Source organism: Saccoglossus kowalevskii, chromosome 2 (assembly GCF_978046115.1).
Source record: "Saccoglossus kowalevskii chromosome 2, keSacKowa6.1, whole genome shotgun sequence".
Taxonomy (NCBI): domain Eukaryota; kingdom Metazoa; phylum Hemichordata; class Enteropneusta; family Harrimaniidae; genus Saccoglossus; species Saccoglossus kowalevskii.
In genome coordinates, this window is record NC_140642.1 from 40,501,461 (window position 1) to 40,513,786 (window position 12,326).

General features: G+C 32.1%; 1 protein-coding gene across 2 annotated transcripts in view; it reads left to right on the forward strand.

The window, feature by feature from the left end:
- LOC102808232 (DNA repair protein RAD51 homolog 2-like) overlaps positions 1-12,326 on the forward strand; it is a 119,503-nt gene that overhangs the window by 65,760 nt on the left and 41,417 nt on the right. For both annotated transcript variants that reach the window (XM_085495546.1, XM_085495541.1), the window contains exons 8-10: positions 4,335-4,410; positions 8,342-8,454; positions 9,762-9,837. In XM_085495546.1, coding sequence (XP_085351672.1) covers positions 4,335-4,410; positions 8,342-8,454; positions 9,762-9,837 — 265 coding nt within the window. The remainder of the gene's footprint in view (positions 1-4,334; positions 4,411-8,341; positions 8,455-9,761; positions 9,838-12,326) is intronic.

Sequence of the window (12,326 nt, forward strand, 5' to 3'; positions counted from 1 at the left end):
AAAGGTATATTCGCTGGATTTTATTTTCACTGAATCATTCCTTATTCCTTCTAAGCGAAAATAAAGTATTTCACAGTAGAGTAAGTACAGTAAGGTCCAAGTACAAATATGTAATAAGACAAGTCATCACAAGTGTTGTATGTGGTACATATTGAATCACGATTTATAATATTTTTTTATGTGTACTGGTGTGATAAGTGATAATAATCCCAATTTGATCACGCCATGATCACATAATCACAGGATGAAATCACACAATGATCACATAATCACAGGGTGAAATCACGCCATGATCACATAATCACAGGATGAAATCACGCAAATCACATGTGTCCGTGCATGTGTGCGTGTGTGCGTCCATGCGTGCGTCCGGACTTGTATCTTAGAAATGCCACGACCAATCACAATCAAACTTCACACATACATCATACATGATATTATACATATACCCTTCAATTTGTTTCACAATCTGATTCAAGATGGCTGAATGGCGGCCATTTTTATGCTAAAAATCATCAAAATCAAGCATTTCTCGGCTGTTTACAGATGGATTTGTTCAAACATGGTATACATTAGACATTATAAGATTTTGATGCACATCATTTTGTTTTACAATCTGATTTAAGATGGCCGAATGGCAGCCATTTTAATGTTAAAAAATCATATTCCTGACATGGTTATATTCCAGCTATATTACTATAAACAAAACTATGTATTTTAAATTTGATAACTAACAGGGACTATGCCATGTATGGCTTGTGCTATTTCGGTATTACATGTTTTTGAATTTTTTTTAATATGGTAATAATCATTCCTCACTAATTATATGATTTATGTTAAATCACAGAAAGGATTTATTAGACAGGGTTCAAGTCTGTCAATGAAACTTGTTTGACTGACTGGTTTTGCTAGTATACATACTTATTCACAAAGTGTGTTTTGAAGTTGTTTTGAGTATGGCCAAAATCTATATCACTTCTGTTTACCCAATCGAACCATTCCAGCATTCATGAGAATACATTTGATTGTTTGTTATCACCATGGATACAGTACTCATTTCACTCAATCTCCCACATTTCACTTTTCAATCACTCGTTTTCCACATGCCTTGGTAACGGCTCTTCAAATTCGCCAATAGCATAAACCCAGAAGTATGCTTGACAGAAGAATTGCTTGACAGAAGAATTGCTTGCCCAATTTACTTTTATATTCATACCACCAAAACATGATCTGAGGTTTACATTAAATGTTTACATTGCTAGTACCAAATATTTATAATGCAGACATCATACATACACTGTGTTAATACTCACTTAACATATATTGCAATGAACAGTAATGGATTCGGTACACATTGAGACACTGAATATAAATAGTAAAATAAACTTGAATAGCAACAACAAAAATTGTAAAAATTCTCAGCCATGGTGGATATTTGGTGGTTGATTCAAAAATAAATTTCACATATAGGTCATTGGAGTGACACATTACCATTACTTAGAGGGGAGCATAACCTGCATTTTTTGTTGATTTTTTTTATATTGTTTATTCCACATATTAGCACATACAAAAACTACCTACACAGCTGGGAAAAGAAATCTGGTTAACCAATAATTTTTTAGCTACATATGTATTTGCATATTTATATGTTATTACTAAAAATACATATTATGTTGCATAACTAATCATCATGTAATTTTAATGCAGTATTATCAGTACATAAATTAAATATAGCTGATGCGCCTTTAATATCAGGATTGTAGATTTGAGAAAACAAATTTACAGCATTGTCATCCTGTAAAAAAATCTGCTTCAGAATTAATGATCAATGCGTGAGATATATGGGTCTCATATAAATAAAGATGGTGACTTTGACTGTTGCGCAGATCAACGAGTACAAAATGAGACGTTATCAAATTTTAATTAGATATTGTTTTAGGTGATTGGAAGGTATCAAAGAAGTCGCCAGTGGTAATTTGCGCAAATCGTGCCTAGGTCAAAATTCATACTTGTGATTGTGCTTTGGATTGTGGGAAAAATCAATGTTTATCAACACAAATGTTGCACATGCGCAGTGTGAAGACCTCCACCCTTTGAATCGGATCAAAAAAGTTCATGTACCCAGTGTGAGGGAAACGGCCAGAGTAAAGCAGATTATGGTATTCAGAAAGACTCAATCCTGTGACTCAACACAGATATGCTCTCAGTATCATAGCAACCAATGTATTTGAAACTCTCTTATGTATAAAATAGAAAACTAGCTGGAAATACACAGAATTACACAAAGGGATGGACCTAATAAGTTTATTTTCTTCAGGGTTTGTTAATGGCTTATAATTTATAATTTTGCTTCTATAAATTCTTGAAGTATGTCATAAAAACATCAAAGGGATGGTATTTTCATGTGCAAAGTTGATTATTTTTTTATGATGCTCTGCTTCTCAGGCTACACTTGAGTTTAGACAATGTAGACACTGAGTCTACCAACTCTGGATAATGTATTGCCTAACAGTTTCATGAAAGTGTCATTAACCAACTGTGACCTGACATTTTGTTTACCTATTCAGTCAAGATATATGTGGGTATTGTAAATATGTTCATGCTAGACATGCTCTTACCATAAGAAAGACTGATTACAAAGTTAATCAAACCATAATTCCCTCACATTACTTCTGGATAATGTGCAGCCCACATGGGATGAGTTTTGGCTCATACTTCAGTGATTATATTTTTTTACCTATCTCAAAATGTGTTTTTTTTCTACCGGATGTATCTTAACCAATAATGGTATAACATGTGTGCTGACAGTTATAATCCACATACAATATGATCATTGGCCTCAAAAGGTGAAGGTCAATTTACCATAGATATACATGCTAACTGGTATGACCTGTGAGTGTACAATTATTAGTACAGTAATTATTTAGCAAACTGCTTGTACACATTAGGGGGTGTCTCTAAATTCATTAATATATGTATACACAAAATTGCCATATTTAGTTGTTTATCAAAGTGTCATCCAATTATGATTATGGCCAAAATTGTGGTCATTTTTTCCTTGCCAAATTCTATTTTTTTTTGTGGGTAACCTAATGTGCATACTCCTATGTACCCATATAAATATTAAAATAAATAATAACTTTAGTATTAGACTTATTTCATTTTCAATAAAACATTGTCAAATGCTTTTCTAAATTGCTTGAAAAAAAAATGTCACTTTCGTTAATATAAATTGCAAGTTCTTTATTTTGGTACTTTGGCGTTCGGCTCCACATACCTACATGTATAAAGTTGTTTTCATTGAAATCTGTGTATATTGTCGAATTTGCATAAATTAATCTATTTTTAGCTTTTCCACAGATATCTCAGTAACCACAATGAAACTTTATGCACAAGAGCTGTGGGTTATCTATAGAAGTGCTTAGTGTTGAAACTGTGCATATTAATTACCTATTTTAACTGTTCTCAAATACCACTAGTCAGATCTCAATGAAATTTGTTGTTCTCAGGATAAAAACCATGCTTATTGATTCAACCTAATTTGCATAAATTAGACAATTTCTGATATATACACTTGCCACATAAGTACTCTGAAATAAATCACACAATCACAGTTTACAGTGTCAATACCATAAACTTTAATACTGAGTGTTATTTTCATATTGTACATCTCAAATAGCGGATCTATATTAATTGCCAGGATTTTTGTTTGAAAGGCTAATTTTAAATTTTGAATTAATTTTTCCATGAAAGCTTTCATCAACTTTTGGTCTTGTATGCCAGCCTTTAAATCCATCATCCTGATTTTCAAAAATTTGTTTAAACATTGGTATTGTTTTCTTTTTCACCTCTATGTACCGGTAGTATTTGTCTATATATCAGTTTATATTCCCTGACTGTTCTCTTCAAAATGCACTGTCACCTTCGTTCTCATAAAACTTCTTTGACTGGTCTCCTAGTGTGTTTTCAATGTTTAGCATCGCTTGATGTCAGATATCTGTAGGGTGGAGCACTGTATAAAATGTCAAAGCATTTCAAAATTCAATTAAAGTTTATCTAGAAATATCACAAATATTGAAATATAAGATTCAATTATCTTAGAATTTTAATAAAACTGTTATCAACAGGTTTGCAGACTACTAATATGTCCTTAATTTATCATTCTCAGATAACCTCTGTCATAATCTGAGCTCTGTGTAAAATCTATTGATAAAGAATCAGAAGAATTATTATCTTTTTTCCGATATAGTTCAACTTTAGTCTGTTGCTGTAATCTTCTTGTCAAATAAGGTTTGATTATACATGTATTGTATTTCCTTTATTTTTATTCAAAGGTTGTAGTAACAAATCAAATCACAACAAGAATGAGATCTGTTCAGCAACAATGCACATCCTCATTGCAAACTAGATGTGAGTAATTATCTTTATTATCTGCCAACAACCAGACTTTAATTGTAATATTAAAGATAACTTAAATTTTTGCTCTTATTAAGGTAGAGATGCAGGTTCGTGGACACTTGGGAGTGAATTTTTTTTTTGCTTTTTATTATCCAGATAGTCTTGGCTATAGACTGTTAAAATTTTGTAGAATTGTGAATAGTGGAAAATACTCAAAAAAAACGATTTTAAAATATAGATAACAGGTGCAAACATTCTCTATTTTGAATGCTTAGCAAGATTTAGCAAGGCTGTACATAAATAATCAAAAAGAAACATGGTGAAAAAAAGAAATGACGGGATCTCCATATTATGCACTATATTTAACTTTTAACAAAACGATAATACATTTAAATTTGGAACTGTTACAGCTATTTTAATTATGAGCATCAGCAAACTTCTTACTGAGTGAATTGTCATGCAAATTAGCCATTATCTCAGCTTCTTTTTTGTGCACATCCCAGAACATTAAAAAAAATAGCTCCTAGACACTTTGACCTTTTGTTTTGAATGATTGACAATGTATTTATCTTCAAAACGCTGTGGGGCATTGTTTTTGGTTGAACAGTGTTACAACAATCGTACAGATAACTAGCCTGGGTGTTAATTTATGCAGAAACGTAAAGTAGCGAAATTCGAGCTGCTGCCCTGCAAAATTGACAACTGGTAGACAGTTTTCAAGAAGGCACTTTCTTCATAGTAAACAGATGTACCCATAAATCAATTTTGACAGGAAACAGAAGCATGGTTTAGGAGCTAATTTTTTTTAAATAACTTTTGACTAAAAAAGCAAATTTTTGTGCATATTTCAAACTACAGTGTCCATGAAAAAAAAATACTAACACAATTTTAAAATTCATACAATAAGCTTTCCGAAAATATATAGTTTTGTGGACAATGTAGTATATGCGCTTACGTAAATAACAGATGGCTCTATATCCAAACTAAGTCATATTTCAATGATCCAGTATACAAAATTGCAATGTTTGTTTATGTACTTTGTTTGATGTGTTTTTTAATAGAGCAAATACGGTATATATGAGAAAAGGGGAGGGTCATTTTATAGTTACCATTCCCAAAGTTATGTCTGTAGAATGCTTTAAAAGGTTGTTATATTATTGTTTATACCTCAACACTATTGGTTTTATTGACCCCACTTAGCCTATTTTTGACCCACCCTCTACACATTGAGATACCCTTATCAAGTGGTTATGATTCCAGTGGGACTCACTAAAGTGTTACAAAACAGGCAGTTTGTGAACTGTTGGTTTAACTAAGTCATATTCTAGTACAGTACCATCTCGCTATGTTGGCTACTATGTCTTACCTGCAGGCTGCCACAGAGATGGCTCATACTGTAAATTTCGGTCATCAAACTTGCATTAAAGGGACATGTGCTGTGATTTTTTTTTGTGGAGTGGGGGGGGGTCGGTATTTTTCACTCTTTATAATATTGAGGTAAAAGAACCTTTTAGTTTGTGGTATTATTTATTTAATCTTTTAATATCCATTTGAATGGATGACAATGGATACAATGCTCAAAAATACCAACTAAAAAACAAAAACAAAAGCCTGCTTATAAATGATAACACCATATTTATTTTATTAGAAGCACATCTTCAATATAAGTGTAAATTACCCAAAATTGCATTTATTGTACTGTGGAAAACTTTATTTTTGCTGGAATTAATTTTCGCTGAAATGGCTTTTTGGGCGTTTTGCTTGGAATGTATTTTCACTGATTTTTCATGAGTTTAATGTGAAATATAGAAAAAAAAGTATATTCGCTGGATTTTATTTTTACGGAATCATCCCTTCAGCGAAAATAGCGAAAATAAATTCCAAGCGAAAATAAAGTATTCTACAGTATTCTGAATCATTGAAATATGTCTTATTTTGAGCATACAAACACCTGTTATTTACATAAGTACATGTGTAACTAAAAATTTTAACTTATGTACATTTATTTGATATCACAAAAGTATGAGAAAAAAAAATCTCTATGATACTTCTATTCAAATTTCCAATTAGAGTAACGGATATGATTAAATATAGTTGAATTTTCTCAATTCTGGTGCTTGTTCATTTCAATCATTTTTTGTGTGTAAATTGGGTTGAAGTTTTTATTAGAAGTGCCATTTGGGCAAGCTCCTTATTTCTTGTCTGATTGAGTTTTTGCTGTTGTTTTTGACTTCCGAAGCACAAAAGGGAGTCTTTGCAGCTGCCCTGTCTGTATGTATGTATGTATGTATGTCAGTTTTTTGTTCCACCGTTATCTCTAGCCTGACAAGTTGGCGTAGGTGGCGCCCTGGACTGCTGCGATCCCCACCAACGTTGGTGGGGATCGCAGCAGTCCAGGGCGCCAACTTGTCAGGCTACCGTTATCTCAAGAACCACTAATCAAATTTTGATGAAACTTGGTACATAGATGCTCTGGGATAATGCGCAGAGTTGATAAGGTTTTGGTAAAAATCCATGAATATTAATTACCTAATTTGCATAATAATTAGCTGATTTTTAGCTGTTCCACCGATATCTGAAGAACCACTCATTGGATTTTGATGAAACTTGGAACATGGATGCTCTGAACTTTTCGGCTTTTCAACTGATAATCTCAAGTACTAATCATAACATTTCAATAAAACTTGGTACATAGATGTCATATGGCACTTCACAGACCTGATAGTTTTTAGAGTAATATCAGTACATATTAATTACCTAATTTGCATAATTAATTAATTTTCAGCTTTTGATATTTCAAGTAGTAATGATTACATTTCAATGAAACCTGGTACATAGTTACTGTGCAGAAACCTAATTAGTTTTGGGTAAATATTTGTGCATTTTAATCACCTTATTAGCATAATTAGTTAATTTTTAGCTTTTCACCTGATATCTCAAGTACTAATCATCACATTTCAATGAGACTTGTGACATAGATCTTCTAGAACTATGCAGAGACCCAATTAATTATTGAGTGAATAATTGGGCATATTAATTACCTAATTTGCATAATTAATTAATTTTTTGCTGTTGCATGGCTGTTGCACTGATGTCTAGAGAACCACTCATTGGATTTTAATGACACTTTTAAAGAGTACTCATCATCACATTTCAATGAACCTAAAACTATACACCATATTAGGTTTTGGTAAATATTTATGCTTCTTAATCACCTAATTAACATAATTAATTAATACTGGTACATGTATCTCAAGTACTGATCATCACATTTGAATACAATTTGGAACATAAATGCTCTAGGACAATAGACAGCCTGATTTTGGGTTAAAATCTGTTCATATTAATTCTCTAATTAGCATAATAATTCATAATTGTTTGGTTCTAATCACATTTCAATGAAACTTGGTACATAGATATTACATTACGCAGATCTTATTAGTTTTACACTTAAATCTGTTCATATTAGTTACCTTATTTGCTTAAGCTTTTCCATCAATATCTTAAGTTCAAGTAATTAAAATTGATTTTTAATGTGTCTCCAGTACTCTCAGCACACAGGAGTTCTTTCTAAGCTTTCTTTGATTACATTTGTACTTTCGCACATTATTTGCCAAGTGTTAAAATCTGAAGATCATTAGACAAGGACACAAGATAATATTTCAGGAAAGATTAATGGCTATTTAAAATTTCATGTCAGAATTACCTTATCCGTGTAAGTCAATGAAACTAACTAGAATCATTAAATTGATATTCATTGTACATGTACATACACTTTTTATAGCTACCGGTATCTGCCGTTTTCAAAACATTGAAACTGAAAAAATGCTTAATTGTGCATCACGTCTATAACGAACAAAAACTTTGAAATATGAAAATATTAGTTATTAGTACTTGGCAATGATGTGTGTATGGTAATATAATGATGTTATTTTCTCTCTAGTTAATGATGTTTTAGACATAGATGGGTATGTTACAGCTGCACTTGGAGATAGCTGGACTCATAGTGTTAATACTAGACTTGTATTACAATATGTAGATCAACAACAAAGACAAGTGAGTATATTATTATAATTAACTTCCTGACACTGTCAGAGCTGTGCTCTATAAAACCATCTGCAGATGTTTATTAAATATTATGTCTCAATTCAGTGATCATGAGATCCTATACTAATACTTGGCACTAAGGGCTTTTTATGGGATAGCTGGATGTATTCCAAAGTAAAGAGGTATACTATATGTAAGTCAGTAATATATTGTATCTAACAGCTATGTTTTCAACTGATAGTTTCTGAATAATATATTGTATCTAACAGCTATGTTTTCAACTGATAGTTTCTGAATAATATATTGTATCTAACAGCTATGTTTTCAACTGATAGTTTCTGAATAATATATTGTATCTAACAGCTATGTTTTCAACTGATAGTTTCTGAATAATTACTGTGTATACTGGTACATACATGTACTATTTTCAATTTTCACATGACAGCGCCCTCTAGAGTACAGATTTCTCTATTGAGAACAGTGTTATTCCCCTGCCAGCAGGAATTACTGAGAGGAGTTAGTCATCCATTGTATCGATTATTACAACTCCGTCCCCTAAAAAAAACGAATAAAATTCGTGGAATGAATTTTATAGAATAAATGAAGCAGATGTAAAACTATTTGTTTTGATACATTGTGTTTTATGAATTCCAGTAATATACTGATTTATGGTATGTTATATTCCATTAACAATGTAACAACTTTCTTTAAGAATTTTGAAAATAGAAAAATTGTATGCTTAGTTTAGGTGTAGGTATTGAATGGTATTTGAAGAACTTGCTTAATGTTTGTCTTGTATTGTCTTTTCTAATATTCTTGTGACTTTCAGAATGTTGCGTGATTTTTACCTTGTATTTTGTGTTTGCCTTGTCTCACTTGCTTTGCAAATGTCCACAGCATGCTGTGATGGGAAAGACCATATCACATGGCATTATGGATAATTATGGGATAGTTTTGACTAAATCCAACACTACTCCATCAATCACAAAGCATATCTACTTGTACACCCTGAGAAAACTATCCAACAATTCACTATATTTTTCTTTTTGATATATATATTCCACATCCATGGACACACATACACACACACACACAGGAAATGAGATCTTCAGTACTTATCAAATATTCAAATGTGGTTTCATGCAAAACGATATTTTGACTTCTCTGAAACCATTAATTTTCAAATATGTAATAAGGTCCCATCTAGTTGCATCATTTACATGGCTGCAGTATTTGTTTTCAAGAAATAAAAAAATAAAGAATTTATTTATCTGTATTTATTTATTATATATTATACATTATGCTTTTTTTGACAGATTGTTATCGCCAAATCACCTATTGCACAAGTAGCTAGTGTTAATTATGTTATTGAAGATAAAGGACCAACAGAAGGTAAGTAATCATCACTTGTCCTGTAGAGATGTTTTTCTTTAAAGCAACACTGACTATGCAGTGCACTTAGGTCCAAAGTGACATGTACAAAATACATTGTGTGCATTTAATTAAAAGTGTCTGCAGACTATTGTACTTGATCATTCAAAGGCAGGTGGAGTTTAATAATTAATTGTTGTTGAGTTTCTCTAAACACACAGTAATGAGTGAGTAATTATTTATTCAGAAAAAATACAGTATGTTGATACTTTTAAATTAAAAAAACAAATGTGACAGCAATCCACAATTGGCCTTAGAGGGCGCTATGTGGTATATCATGTTATGTGCCTAGCAGGATATTTGGTAACTGATACTTGAGTAAATCAGTAAAATTAATGAGGTGAGGTCATTAAAGGGCAAGACACTCCCACTGCAAGGAATAAGGCTGTTTTTAATTGTAGTCAAGACAGTTTATGGTTCAAATTACCAAGTTAGCAGTCATGCCTATGGCATCTTTCCAAATGGATTGACAGGGCACAAGAACTGCATGTTTGGTCTACTTCCCATCATTGTTATCACTACACATTATAATTGTTATGTTCAGTAATTTCATAAAGGTCGGATCAAGTCTGATTCTGTCTTGGCGCATATTATATATATATATATATATAGGTGTTTGTAATGTAGCGCTGCGTTGGTGGGAGACTCCATGCCACAGGGCCTCTCAGAAGTAGACATGGATATACTCTACTCATATTGTAATTGAATACCATGTTTATATTATCAGATGAGAAAACCCCTAAATCTCTGGCAGATACTCCTGAGGGAGCATTTCTAGGAAGGCCAGATTGTGAAATAGTATCTGATGATTTTAATTAAATCTCTGTGTATTGTCAGGATCTGTAGCTATATGTTTAAACTATTTGATGTACTCGATTTGTCAACTTTCAAGTAGGCATTGATTTTTTTTTTCCTTTTTCTTTTCATTTTTAAATAATAATTAAAAATTGAATAAGGTGTATGAACATTACAAAACACCACTATTGAAGAAATCTATATAATTGTTTTTACTGGGAAATTTTTCAAATTTAGATTAGAGGAATTAATATAGAAACATCAATATCCAAATTTTCTTCTTTCTTCAAAATTAATACTTTTACATTCAATTATTTACACTTTATCACATAGTTTAAAATATTACAACCAGTTTAGTTTTGATGAGTTGCTATGACAAATCTGCTGTGGATTCTTGAATTTGTCATTTAATTATTTACAATGTTTGATGGTTTGATAATAAGTTGTATTTATAAACATAAATAGGATGTAAAAAAAATAAAAAACTTTTACTAACTTTATCTCAAAAGAATTAAATTATTTAAATATTAAAGTTGAAATTGAAGATAAATATGATTGTAAATAGTGTTCTTGTGTGAATTGCATTCATTTTTGTGATTTTCTTGAAGATTTGTAGATGTTGATTTTTGTAGAAATTTGTCTTCATGAATGCTATTAAATCATAAAAATTGTTAGCAATGAAAAATAAACCGTAGATTATCCCTGTGAGGGTGAGACTTACCCCTACTGTAAATGGTATATTCAGTACTGAAAATAGTGTCAGTCAGTCATAACAAACTCAGTGAGCTGAAAACTTAGTGCATTGCCTCAAGGGGTAAAAACACTTTGTGAAATAGGAGTTAAAGGAATTAAAACTCCACTTTACATTAAGGATTAGGTAGTGCTTATGTACTGTATTAGTTCACATCCATCAGTAAACCACTAATAATAAGCCAATGAGGTGTCATCTTGTTTATTACAGTGATTTACGGTAAATGATTGTTTACTGTCTTGAGAAATGATTGAAAAACATATTGTATTTAGGGTTGGAGAACAAATATTTTCAACAAAGCTACTTTGGCAAATTGTTAGTCCCCGTTTGGACGTAGTCCGAAAACGGGGACTTATGTTTTGCCCTGTGTGCGTCCGTGCGTCTGTGATCACCTGTATCTCGAACATGCATGGACCGATTAAGTTCAAACTTCACTCATACATCACACATTATATGGGACATATGCACATGCATTTTTTTCATGATCCGATTAACGATAGCCGAATAGCGGCCATTTTAAGGCCGAAAATGCATAAAAATCGCATTTTTTCACCATTCCGGACCCGGATCTCAGTTATGCATGGACGGATTTTGTTCAAATTTGGTACATACATTAAACATAATAGGACCTTGATGCACGTCATTTTTTTTTTGGATCGGGTTTGAAATGGCCGACTGGCGGCCATTTTGTTTTAAAGAATTCAGTTCTGGATCCGTATCTGAGACATGCCTGGATTGATCGAGTTCAAACTTCACACACACAAGTACATCATGTCACAAATATGTATGTGCATTTGTTTCATGATCTCATTAACGATAGCCAAATGGCGGTCGCTTTAAGGCCGAAAATGCATTGAAATCGCACACATTTTCACCATTCCGGACCCGGATCTCAGTTATGCAT